At 38.5% G+C, this 14,132-nt stretch overlaps 1 protein-coding gene across 4 annotated transcripts in view; it reads left to right on the plus strand.

Moving 5' to 3' along the window:
* The window catches only part of TARBP1 (TAR (HIV-1) RNA binding protein 1), a 92,653-nt gene that overhangs the window by 67,427 nt on the left and 11,094 nt on the right, over window positions 1–14,132 (plus strand). For all 4 annotated transcript variants that reach the window (XR_002823476.1, XM_023728018.1, XM_023728019.1 and 1 more), the window contains one exon: window positions 10,182–10,378. Coding sequence is in view for 3 of the 4 variants with exons in the window: in XM_023728018.1 (XP_023583786.1) it covers window positions 10,182–10,378 (197 nt within the window). In the remaining variant the exon portion in view is untranslated. The remainder of the gene's footprint in view (window positions 1–10,181; window positions 10,379–14,132) is intronic.

The following is a 14,132-nucleotide window of genomic DNA, read 5'->3' on the forward strand; positions in this document are numbered from 1 at the left end:
TACACATACATAAACACTGGATTATGCCTGAGTACTGCTAAATTTATAAACTAATGGGTATTTTCTATGGGTATAGATAAAGGCATTTACTTAGAATTCGTTAAATAGGACTTCCCTTTTTATATATACCTGTTCCTTGACTAACTGATAGTTACTTAATAAATGCTTGTGTAAAAAAACTTAAGGTCAGAGTATTAAAAGCTCTTGGGTAATTGAAGGTTGATACAAAATGACTGTCATCATTTGGGGTGCGAATCCCAGATTTTTTTATCTTTCTCAGGTGTAGAGCAATTTCCTTAGTGGTTTATGACACAGATAAGCAGAATTAATTCTATTCAATTACTGCGGCAACTGTAAAGAATTTAGGAGAACCTGCCAGTAAGATTTAGAGGAAGATTCTGTATTATTCAATCTATAGAGAAGAATGTACTGATATGCTATAGACTATAGAAGAAAACTTAATATTAAATGAGAAGTATTGTTAAGTGTTGATAGTGACATATAGGAGGGAAAGGTTTCCTAGAATTTTTCAGTGCTCTATAAACAATGGTACAGTCCAATTTGTTGTTAATCTGTTGCATCAATTCTAAGACAGACTCTCCCCCCGCCCACACACACACTATAACCTCTAAAATCATGATGCATCTTAAAGGTGATGGTGTTCACACTGTCTGCCAGCCAGATGGCAGTTATGTCCTGTTATTGTTGTGTGCCGTTGAGTCAATTCCGACTCGTAGCAACGCTATAGGACAGAGTATAACTGCCTGATAGGGTTTCGAACTGCCGAACTTTTGGTTAGCAGCCTGAGCTCTTAACTGCTTCGCCACCAGGGCTCCAGTTGTGTCCTAATTAACATGAAAACTTCTGTTGACACCTTCTGGTAAGATCAGGAGCGCTCTAGCATCAGTGTCTTAGATTCAGTGAAGTATGGCAAACTATTATTAGTATTTTATCAAATCTTATCTTTCTATTTTAAATACATACAGAAAAAAGATTTGCTTACAATCTATTGAGAGAGGTAAAACAGACAAGAAATTAATATTGTAGTTTTGATGAAATAGCTCAAAAATAGACAAATCCTATGTATAGAAAATCCCAAAGAGTCCATAAGACTTCTAGAGGTAATAGAGAAATTTAGCAAAGTTGCAGCGTACAAGGTCAACAAACAAAAATCAGTTGGGTTTCTGTATACCAGCAATGAGAAATCTGAAAGGGAAATTAGGGAAACAATTCCATTTACAATAGCATCTAAGAGAATAAAATACCTAGGAAAAAGTCTAACCAGGGACATGAAGGACTTATACAGTGAAAACTGTAAAACACTGCTGAAAGAGATTAAAGAAGATTAAATAAATGGAAAGATGTTCTATGTTCATGGATTGGAAGACTTAATATTGTTAAGATGTCAGTACTACCCAAAGCAATCTATAGATACAGCGCAATCTCGATCAAAATTCCAACAGCCTTCTTTACAGAAATAGAAAAAAAACAATCCTCAACTTACATGGAATGGCAAGAGGCCCCAGATAGCTAAGACAATGTTGAAAGAGAAAAAGTAGGAGGACTCACACTTTCTGATTATAAAATATACTGTACAGCGATAGTAATCAACATAGCCTGGTACTGGTATAACAATAGACACATAGACCAATGGAATAGAATTGACAGTCCAGAAATAACCCACACATCTGTGGTCAACAATTTTTGATAAGGGTGCCAAGTCCATTTGACGGGGAAAGAAGAGTCTCTAAAATAAGTCATGCTGGGAAAATTGGATTTCCACATGCGGAAAAATGAAACAGGACCCGTGCTTCACACCATACACAAAAACAAATTTAAAATGGATGAAGGACCTAAATGTGCAGACTAAAACCATAAAATTCTCAGAAGAACAAACGGGCAACACTGTCAGGCCTAGCTTTTAACAATGGATTATCTAATACAATAACAAAAGTACAAAAAGCAAAATACAAAATAAATGGGACCTCGTAAAAATTTAAAACTTTTGTTCATCAAAAGACTTTACCAAAAAAGTGAAAGACAAGCTACCAACTGGAAGAATATCTTCAGGAACCATGTATCCAACAAGAACCTAATAACCAAAATATATATAAAACTTAAACAACTTAACAACAAAAAGACAACCCAATCATAAAATGGGCAAAGGAGTTGAATAGATGTTTCACCAAAGAGGACATTCAAATGGCCACCAAACACATGAAAAGATGCTCAGTGTTATTAGCCATCAGAGAGATGCAAATCAAAACCACAGTGAGATACCATTTTATTCCCACTAGGATGGCTAAGATTAAACAAACAAACGAACAAACAAAAAACCAGAAAATAACAAATGTTGATGAGGATGTAGGAAAATTGGAACCTTTATCCATTGCTAGTGGGAATGCAGAATGGTACGGCTGTTGTGGAAAACAGTGTGGCAGTACCTAAAAATAGAACTACATATGACCCAGCAATTCCATTCCTAGATATATACCCAACAGACTTGAAAGCAGAGACTCAAAAGGAGACTTGTACACCAGTGTTCACTGCAGCACTATTCACAATAGCCAAAAGCTGGAAACAGCCTAAATGCCCATCAGCAGATGAATGGATAAAGAAAATGTGGTATATACATACAATGGAATACTACTCAGCCAGTAGGAAAAATGAAGTGTTCATACATGCTACCATATGGATGGAGCTTGAAGACATGCTGAGCAAAATAAGCCAATCACAAAAGGACAAATACTGTATGACCTCACTTATATAAAAAGACAAGAACAGGCAAATGTATAGAGTCCAAAGTTTATTAGTGGTTACCAGTGGCAGGGGGGGAGGGGGAAAAGGAGAGTTAATGGTAATGGAAAAGTCGCATTGAGTAAGGGTAGCATTGTACAGCCAATTATTGTAATTGCTGCAATAAGTTGTACACCTGTAAAAAGCTGAATTGGCAAGAGTTGTGCGATAGATATATTTACAACGACCAAAAAAAAAAAAAAGGAGCTACTGAGGCTGCTTACATACAGCCAAACATCTCATGGGATTTGGTTTCTTGGTTTGGAGGTTTAGGTCATGGTTTAATGGAACATCCCAGTTAATTAGCCTAATGGTGTGTTAGTGCTTCTGTTTTACCTCTTAGTTTGTTTTGTAGTGTCTGTGGTCTTAAAAGCTTGCAAGCAGCCATCCAAGGCACAACAATTGGTCTCTATTTATTCACCTGGAACAACAGAAGAAGAAGGAGAGTCAAGAATAGGAGGAGGAAATGGAATATTTGGCTAATTGCCTCCATGAACAATTGCCTTCTTTGCCATGAGACCAGAACTGGATGGTGCCTGGCTACCATTAGTGAACATTTTGATCAAAGATTCCATAGAAGAATTCTGATCAAAAGGGGGAAAATGCAGAAGAGAATTTAAAATTCTTACAGACTCCAGACTTTCTGGAGTCATGGAGTGTAGATGAAACCCTGAAACTATTGTCCTGAGATAATCTTCAAACCTTAAACCAAAAATATCCCTTGAAATCATCTTAAAACCAAACAGTAGTTTAGTTAAGTAATAAAAAAAAAAAGTCTGCCTTGAGCATTATGCTCTTTTAAGAACTATATGGGATCAAATTAACAACAGCAACTTGGAAAGATTAGATAGGAACCATAGGGGACAGTGAGTTTATGTTAATGAAGGAGGAACAAGTCAGAAAAGGATGGTGAGAATGGTTGCACAACTAAAAGAATGTAATCAGTGCCACTAAATTGTACATGTAGAAACTGTTGGTGTATGTTTTGCTGTGAATATTCTCAAAAACAACAAAATTTTAAAAATTAAAATAGGCAAATTCTGAAAATTAATTCATTTTAGAAGATGCTTATGTTAGATCTGGTATAAAAAACGTTATTTTTCCATTAAGCCTCTTTTATATGTGCTGAATTACATGTTTTAGGTGTAGTTTTTTCTTTTCAAAGCATCCCCCCACCCCAAACAAAACAAACAAACAAAAAAAACAGGCTGATAACAAATGGAATAACTGCAATTTGAACACCTTTTTAAAAAAAAATCTAAATTGGGATACCTAAGGCTAAACTAATTTACTTTGTCAGTCTTTCCATTTCTGATTTTAAAGTACATTGTTACTTAGATGAACATACTTTTGCTTGAAGACTTCTCGGCAACAGTCTTTTAAGAATTTCTATTTTCATCAAAGTGTGTTACTTAGCCTGTGTGTACAATCTGTACTAAGTAATGAGATAGGGATTCAAAACCATTGTCAAACAGGACAGAGGTCAAAGCACTAAATGTTCTATAGAAGCTAAAATAAAAGAAAAAAAAATCTTTCTTAACCAGGCTCATAGTCTTGTATTGTTCTGACAGTTTTTCAGTGGAATATAAATCTTGACAGAGAATACATTGAAGATAGCATTCTTACTATTCAGCAGCAGCAGTTTAGACTGCTATATAAGTAGAAGCATTGTTTAAGCCCCTAAAGTGTTATATCTTCACCCTAGCTAGGTGAGTGATCACTGGCAGTACCAACATGTTTGAGCATAGGATCCATAGGAGAATTGTACTCCTTATTGAGAATTTAGTGGATTCTATTTGTCTGTTTGTTTTTGTTTTACTTAAAAGTAATATACACCTAGCTCCTAGATCTTGATTCTAATACCATTCTCCAACAAAAGCAACCAGGGCTCCTAAGAGAAGTGGCTGATACTATGACTGGAGCAGGAAATATACAATATGAACGTGGAGCATCTTGTAGTGCCAGAAAGTAAGGAAGTGTTAAAAAAAATTTTTTTTTTTTTTGATGGACATATGTCAGAGGGACAGAGGAACAATTTGAGCAACAAGATAAAGACTAGCCCATTCCAAAGAAAGGTGATCAAAGTGAATGTTGAAATTATCGAACAATGATGTTTATTATCACATGCTAGCAAAATTTTGCTGAAGATAGTTAAAAAAAGACTGCAGCCATACATTAACAGGAAACTGCCAGAAGTTCAAGTTGGATTTAGAAGAGGATGTGGAATGAGGGATATAATTGCTGATGTCAGATGGATCTTGGCCAAAAACAGAAAATACTAGAAAGATGTTTACCTGTGTTTTGTTGACTATGCAAAGCCATTAAAATGTGTGGATTATAAAAAATTATGGATAACATTACAAAGAATGGGAATTCTACAATACTTAATTGTGCTCATGTGGAACCTGTACATGGATCAAGAGGCATATCAAACAGAACAAGGGGATACTGTATGGTTCAGAATTGGAAAAGGTGTGCAGCAGATTTGTATACTTTCACCTTACTTATTCAATCTGTATCTGAATAAATAATCTGGGAAGCTGGACTGTATGAAGAACGGCATCAGGATTAGAGGAAGACTGATTAACAGCCTGTGCTATGCAAATGACACAACCTTGCTTGCCCAAAGTGAAGACAGCTTGAAGCACTTACAGATGAAGGTCAAACACCTTAATTATGGATTACACCTGGACGTGAAGAAAAGAAAAATACAAACTGGATTGATAAACAGTGTCGTGATAAATGAAGACGAAATTGAAGTTGTCAATGATTTCATTCTACTTGGATCAACAATCAATGTCCAGGGAAGCAGCAGTCAGGAAATCAGATGACATACTGCATTGGGCAAATCTCCTGCAAAAGACCTCTTGAAAGTTTTAAAAAGATGTCACTTTGATGACTGAGGTTTGCCTGACCTAACCCATGGTCTTTTCAGTCACCTCATGCATGTAAAAGCTGGACAGTGAAAAAGGAAGACAGAAGAAGACTTGATGCATTTGAATTGTGGAAGAATATTGAGTATACACCATGGATCAACAGAGGAATGAACAAGTCAGTTTTAGAAAAAATGCAACCAGAATGCTCTTCAGAAGTGAGGATGGCAAGACTTCGGCTTGCTTACTTTGGATGTGTCATCAGGAAAGACCAGTTGCTAGAAAAGGACATCATGTTTGGTAAAGGAGAGGGTCAGTGAAAATGACGGCAACCCTCAATGAGATTGACTGACAGGACAGCTACAACAGTCAACTCAAACATGCCAATGATGATGCACAAGACCCAGCAACAAATGTTTCGTTCTGTTATACATAAGGTCGCCATGAACTGGAGCCAACTTGGTGGCAACTAACAGCAACAATTGGATTACAGCGTAAAATATAAAATAATTATACGTGAATCCATACTGATATAAATAAAGGATTGAAAAATAAATGAACAAGAGAGGGGGTATAAAAAGTGGCTGTAGGGTAGGGGGAGACAGGAGGGAAGTGGATGTGTTTATTAAAGGGCAACATGAGGGATCCCTGGGTGTTGGAACTGCTCAGTATCTTGATTGTGGTGGTAGATACATGAACCTATGCAAGTGACAAAATTGTATAGAACATAATACACGCACACACAATGAATACAAGTAAAACTGAGGGGAATCTGAATAAGATCATTGTATTGTATCAGTGTCAGTGTCCTGGTTGCGATATTGTACTGTAATTTTGCAAAATATTACCATTGGGGGAAACTGAGCAAAGTATACAAGGGATTTCTGTATTATTTCTTTTCTTTTTTTTTAATAATTTTTTGTGTTTTTGGTGAAAGTTTGCATAGCAAATTAGGTACCCACTTCACAATTTCTATACAAATTGTAACATTAGTTACATTTTTTGCAATGTTTCAACATTCTCTTTAATTGTGTTCTGGGTTGGTTGTTTTTGGTACTCTAGTTTCCCTGTCCCCTTATCTTCTCATCTTTGCTTTAGAGTAATTGTTGACCTTTTGGTCTCACATAGATGGTTTTTTAGTAGGCCACTGTCCTTTGGGGTAATGTCCTTTATTTTGTATGCCATTCTGTTATTTCACTAAAAGGTGATCTCAGGATAGTTCTGGTTCAGGGTTTAAAGAGTATCTCAGGGTCATAGTTTCAGGAAGTCCTCTGGTTTCAACTGGTCCAGTAAGTCTGGACTTTCTAAGAATTTGAGTTCTGTTTTTTTCTCCCCTTGTATCAGGGTCCATCTATTGTGGCCCTGATCAGAATGGTCGGTAGCAGTAGTTGGGCACCCTCTAGTCCTTCTAGTCTCAGGGTAGATGAGGCCATGGCTCATATAGGCTGTTAGCCCTGTAGACTAGTTCCTTCTCTGAGACTTTGCTTTTCTTCTTACGCTTTTGCTCCTAATGAGTAGAGACCAATAATTGTATCTTAGATGGCTGTTCACAAGCCTTTAAGAGCCCTACTCACTTCAGTAGGAGGCAGAACATGAACTTGGTGAACTATATTATGCCAGTTGACTGAGTTGTCCCATGAGACTAAGCCTTCAGACCTAAAAAACCAATCTGGCAAGGTGTTTGGTTATGTCTGAGAAGTATCTGTAATTGTGCCTTCTATGAATATATGTGCCTGTACACACATATCTGTACTTACAGATGTTTCTGTCTGTGCACACATATATATGCACCTGTACCTACCTGTACACATATATACCTGTATACGTACACAAGTGACCATACACTTGTTTTTTGGTCATTGTTGGTATTGTTCTGTATCGTTTCTTAAAACCACATGTGAATGTACAATTATCTCAACAAAAAATTTCAACTAAAGAAAAGTGCTGTATCCCACACATTTGGGAACCCTGAATAGATGGTAATTGAAGCCATGGGAATGAGTGAGATCACCCACAGAGAGTATGCAGCCTAAGAAAGTAAGGAAGCTAAGGATAGAACCATAGGAACACCAGCACTTAATGGACAGAAGAGGAAGAGGAGCTAACAAAGGAGACTGAGAAGAAACAGCAAGAGTGCTAGGTGGACAACCATTAGAACATGGTGTTCTAAAAGTCATAGGGAGACATCTTTTCAAGAAGAGAAAAGTCAAGAGAGTCTAGGGCCCTGGGAAGGTCAAGAAACACAGGGCTTACACGTGTTCATAGTATTTAGTAACGGGGAGGCTGTATGTGTGACTTTGGTGAATTTTGCTGCTATGAAGTGGTAGAAATCATAATGTCCTGAGTAGAAGGGAAAGGAAGTAGAGATAGCGAGTATCGCTATATCCTTCAAGAAATTTGACCTTGAAGCGGGGAGGAAGTAGAAGCTGCTGGAGATTGTGGAGCTGATGAAGGTAATTCTGTTCTTGAGCATGTTTAAAGGCTGGTGGGATGGAGCTTATAGAGGAGAAAGACTGCTGATAAAAAGTGAGAAAGCAGAGAGTCAAGATGCATGAGGAAAAGAGAGAGGGGTAACTGGGAACTAGTTTATAGATAGGTAGTTGTGGTCAGAAATGGGGATATCTGATTTTATGATTTTAGAAAAAAAGTAGTTTATGACAAGGCCTAGGATATGGCTATGGGTGTGGGTGGCTCAAGTGAAGTGGGTGTTGACATTGAGGATTAGAGGGAGGGAGTAGGGGGAAGACAACAGAGCCAGTTACTAGAATCTTCGGTGAGTTAGGGAGCCTGACCAGGTAGATAACTGTAATGAGAAGAAATAGAAATTAGAATGTTAGGTAGTTGTTTTTACGTGATGGTAGAGAAGTGTAATGGTCTGGAAGCCACGCTGAGGATTGAAAAGGGTGCAGACCCTCTTCTGACTTGAGAAGGTGGGAAAGAGATGTTACTGAGAGTTTAAGGAACTTACCATAGTTCAGAAAGGAGGGGAAAGCAGTGTGAAATTGGATCAGAGGAGATGAAACATGTATTTTTGGGGGATAAGTCTATGAGAGCAGAGATAAGCAGTAGAGAGTTTGTGTTTGGGTAATGAGCAGATACCATGGAGATGAGATGTGTAGTGAGTTTAGTTGGCCACAAGTCCCCTGCTGCATGGGGTACTTTGGAAGAAGTCATTATGATTTTTTGCTTCCTTCTCTTTATCCTTACGTCTTTCTTTCTCCACCTCCATCACTCTAATGTTTATTCCATGTCTTATGTGCCAGAAGTTGTTCTAGGCACTAGGGATTTAGCAATAAACCAGTCTCTACTCTCATGGAACTTATATTCTAGTGGGAGAGAGAGATAATAAACACTGTGCTATCAGTTAGTGACAAATGCTTTGAAGAAAAATAAAGCAGAATAAGGGGGTAGAGATTGGATGCTTGGAGCAGGTAGGCTATTTTAGAAAGTGGGTTCAGGAAAGGCTTTTCCAAGGAAGTGACTCTTGAAAAGAGACCTGAACGACGTGGGTAAGCGTGCCACGTGAGATCTGGGGAGGACTGGCCAGACAGAGGGAACAGCAGATACACAGGCCTTAGGGTGAGGATGGTCTTAGTGTACAGAAGGTCAGAGTGATGGCTACAGAATAAGGTAGGGAGACAGGGCAGGAAAGGAGGACGCCAGGGACCAGATCAGCTAAGACCCTGAATGGGGGGAAGTCAGATAAGATTCATAAAATGTTGTGCGTAGCACTTGGTGACATAATTAATGGTATAGGTAGTAGTCATTATGTTTAGATACCACATTTGTGTTCATAAAACTGTCAAGGGCTAGAAGATAACTTTTGCCTCTTTTTTAATTTGTGAAGTTATCTTCTAATGATATTTTGGTTGTCTTGTTTAACCTGCTTGGTTTTCAACTTCTAGAATAGAATTAAATGCTTAATCATATGTCATTCACATAATGGTTATCTCAGATACACATCCAGTATACCCCTCACCCTTCTCTGTCCCTCTTCTTAAAAGTGATTCTCCCTCCATTTCACCTTTAGATTGACTGTATCTGACTAGTAATTCCACTTTACCCTCTGGTGCAAAGGCTAAGCACTTCACTACTAGTTAAAAGATTAGTAGATAGAACCCATTCAGAGGCGCCTTGGAAGACAGGCCTGGTGATCTGATTCTGAAAATTCACAGCCTGGAAAACCCTATAGAGCAGTTGTACTCTACACGTGGGGTCACCATGAGTCAGAATTGACTCAATGGCAGCTAACCTAGGCAGCAAAGTATGGGGGTGGGGATATATTGCAGCACTAAAAATGAAAACGAAAGAGCTGGGGGTGTATTTTTTCCCTTGAGGAAATTGTTGATGTCAGTGAACCTACTCTGTCCAGGAAGGAAGAATGAAAGCCCCGCCAGCACAAAGCCAGTGAAGTAAGTCCCCCGTAGCACTTTCATCATCTGTATACCTGTTTCTCAGTCAAGAGTGAAATGGTCCATGTTAACATTTAAAGAATTTCCCCTTTCTTTTCAGAAACTAACTCTGAAGCAAGCCCTTATTGTTGTACTGCAGTGGTGTTTCAGTCACAATTTCAGTATCCGACTCTATGCTTTACTTGCTCTTAAGAAAATCTGGAGCATGTGTAAAACATTGTATGTCGAAGAATTTGATGCTTTGACTTCTGTGATTGAATCCAGTCTTAATCAAGTGGAAAACATGCATGGAGCAGGGTAAGTGAAACTTGGAACTTAATGCTTTACTTCCAGTGGAATCCACAGAGAAGGCGTGGTTATCTGGCCTTGTTATCTTCTAATCCCATCATACTTGAGCACATAAGGTCCCTGGGTGGCACAAACAGCTTGCTCTCGGCTACTAACCCAAAGGTTGGCAGTTTGAACCCACCCAGTGGCACTTCAGAAGAAAGGCCTGGCAATCTACTTCTGTAAAGATTACAGCCCAGAAAACCCTATGGAGTGATTCGGCTCTGTAACACACGTGGTTGCCATGTGTTGGAATTGATAGCTGTGGGTTTGGGTTTAGTTTTGAGCACAATAGAGCCTTTGTGGAAGGCAAATTCCAGTGTCTGTTTGATGTCCACTATTTGATATCCAGTTTACTTACAATTTTAATCATTGTCAGCTCCATCTTGACCTTTCATTGCTTTTTACCTTCAATCCTTTATTTTATAAATCATCTTTTACATACTTCTGGATGTTTCTCTTCAGTATAGCCAAATGTCATCATCCTCTGTTGTTAAAGGAGTGTGAGAATGGGCTGACTATAAAGATAGTGCTGTTAACCATTCAACTTTACTAGTTAAAATGGACATCCCTACCCCTACACCCGCCCCCCTTCCCAATAGAGCTCATTTATTCTTCAGACAAAATCTTACACAGAAGCTCAGTATCAAACAGATAAAATGTTGCTGCTGTGGGTGGAATGGCAGATGGGTGCATGACCCAGCACTTGGTAAAGCTCTGCAGGTGAGATGCTGATGTGTACCTCTTCGTCCTTCCACACCCACCTCTCATTGAGAGTCACTGCAAAAAAGCAGGGTATTGTGTCCCAAGCATCTCCTAGTATCTGAGCTTATTTCTTCTTTTATGAGGTGCTGGTGGTGTCCTTTTACTTTTTAAAAAATTATTATCATTGATTATCACCACCCAGGAATACTGAATTTTTTAGAAATTTCAGAGACCCAGGAAATATGAATCAACATTAAAGGTTTTTCTTTATAAACTCAAAAGGCAATCACTTATATAAACAAACTGATAATGATTGGAAGCACCATATTACAAGTATGAAATAATGTTTGGAAAACCAGTAGCATCTGGAGGGTTTTGCCTTGACCTTCATTAGCACATGCTGCAAATGAGACTTTCCGTGAGTCTTAGTTTCACATGGGGCCAGGGGTGAGGGTACTTCTGTAGTCACAAGCTATCTTATAAATCCTCTACCTGCCTTAACTTTTTTTTTAGTTGTACTTTAGATGAAGATTTACAGAGCAAACTGGTTTCTCATTAAACAGTTAGTGCACAAACTGTTTTATGACTGGTTAACAATCCCATGACATGTCAACACTCTTCCATTCTCAACCTTGGGTTCCCTATTCCCAGCTTCCCTGTCCCCTCCTGCCTTCTAGTCCTTATCCCTGGACTGGTGTGCCCCTTTAGTCTTGTTTTGTTTTATACACCAGTCTAATCTTTCACTGAGGGCTGAACCTCGGTAGTGACTTCATTATTGAGCTAAAAGGGTGTCCGGGAGCCACACTCTTGGGGTTTCTCCAGTCTCTGTCATGCCAGTAAGTCCAGTCTTTTTTTGTGAGTGAGAATTTTCTACATTTTTCTCCAGCTCTGTCTGGGACCCTCTATCGTGATCCCTGTCAGAGCAGTCAGTGGTGGTAGCCGGGCACCATCTAGTTGTACTGGACTCAGTCTGGTGGAGGCCATGGTAGTTGTGGTCCATTAGTCCTTTGGACTGATCGTTCCCTTGTATCTTGTTTTCTTCATTCTCCCTTGCTCCCAAAGGGGTGAGACCAGTGGAGTATCTTAGATGTACCTGCCTTAACTTTTGATACAAGTGTCCAAAGAGGCATTTGAGTGATTAAGTGGGTAAGGGAAGTATTGGGGGCTCAGGGGAAAAATAATTTTATATATTATACACATACATGCACTGTATATACATAAGGGAAAAGGGCTAGAAAGAGAAGAAAGAAAATTGGGTGGTGAGACCAGTTATAGATGAAGGACAAAAGAGCAAAGGAAGGGGGAACCTTGCCAAGGATTCCTAACTTTCCAGGTATAATCTGGCAACTGGAATTCTTGATCTTTTTCAAGTGATCAAATGTCTTACTTTCTCTTGGCCTATAGGTATGTTTAATTTATCATTTTTTATACTTGGTGAATACTTAGCCAACTTTATTTACATGAGTAGGTTTGGGCATTCATATTTTTCAGGAGAGCATTTGCATTATCACATAGTAAGCCAAATTCAAACAGCAAGAGATGTTCCTAATTTTAATATACAGTTTCATGAAATTATATCAACATTTTAATAGGGCACATTGCTTCTGTATGGAGTACTACTTGTGTCTTTGGGTTAGAGATAAGTAGCCAGGGGACATACAGTTAATCGATAGTTCTTTTAGCCTTTCCTTTTGTGGGAGGAGGTTTGAGGGATTTGACAAAATTTCACATGCAGGTAGGCGTTTGTCAGTTGACAGTCTTCTTTATGATTAAATCATGATTTATTCTCTGGCATTGAGATGTTTCAATTGGTTGTAGATCCTATTCTAAGTTTCTTGGTAGCTGCAGCACTCACATATTACATCGGGGTGGTAGGTTCTCTGGTGTCTGTTATGTTATTATCTTTACTTGAATATTTAGAATATTTTAAATACCTCATGTCTTTAATTTTTAAAAAATGGGCAGAGAGGAAGGTGAGACATGGCCAACTTGTGGAGACAATTCTCTCTAAAAAGTTCTCTGTAAAGCATAATAGAAAGTACAATAGCTAGTGGTGAATGTGCTATCAAAGAGGAGGAGGGTCTTTGGTTTTCATTTTTGTGTTTGTAACTGTTGTTTTTAAATAGATACAATGGTTAGGAAATTGAATAATGCAGAAAAGTATAAAAATGTGACATTGTCTTTCCCTCTGTCCCTTCCTCTCTTCCCCCACCAAAGGTGCTAAACTGTAAATGATTTTTCTTTTAACAGCTGCTCAATATTCTATTGTATGGCTGTGCCTTAAGGTATCTCATGAGTCGCCTACTGATGGATGTTTTAATAAGGCTGTTTTGTCTTCTTTTTTAAAATTGGACATGAGAGCTCTTTTGAAAAAGCTGAAGGAAAGGATGGAATAGAGAAGAGGAAAAGATCCAGAAAGGGGGTAGATAGAGTAGAATACAAGAAAATGGGATCTAGAGCACATATGGGGGTGTTGCCTTTGAAGAGAGGAGAAGGGAAGGGAAAGGCACATAAGGTGGTGGCAGGAAGATGAAAGATGTCTCATCTAATGTCTTCTATTTTTCACTCCAGTGATAGGTGAGGCACAGCTATCTGCTGATAGTGAGAGGTGAGGAGAGGGAACAGAAACTTGCATGAGTGAAGAAGATACCTTGGCCAGAGTGGGAGAATGATCTCATCAGGAAAAATGTCTTGAAATAGCTGCTCAGCTTTTGATGGATGATCATGAATTTAAAGTGAAACCTGAATGTTGTATTTTATAAATTTTAATCCCTACCTCTTTTGCCTTTTAAAACTTCAATAACTTGGGTTAAGAATTTTAAGTCCTGCTTGTATTGAATTTGGTTGATGAAAGTTGGTACGTTTTGGCTACATGTTGTATGAAAGTAGAAAAGGTGACTTCTGTAGTAATTTTCTCTCCTGAAATAAAGGGTCTGCTGCCAGAGAGAGACTCAAGGATTCCAACCCAAGATTTCTCATGTAGTTCCTTTTAAGAATCCTTCCCCCCAAGTCATATAGG

Source organism: Trichechus manatus, unplaced genomic scaffold (genome assembly GCF_000243295.1).
Source record: "Trichechus manatus latirostris isolate Lorelei unplaced genomic scaffold, TriManLat1.0 scaffold00021, whole genome shotgun sequence".
In the NCBI taxonomy this organism is placed as follows: domain Eukaryota; kingdom Metazoa; phylum Chordata; class Mammalia; order Sirenia; family Trichechidae; genus Trichechus; species Trichechus manatus.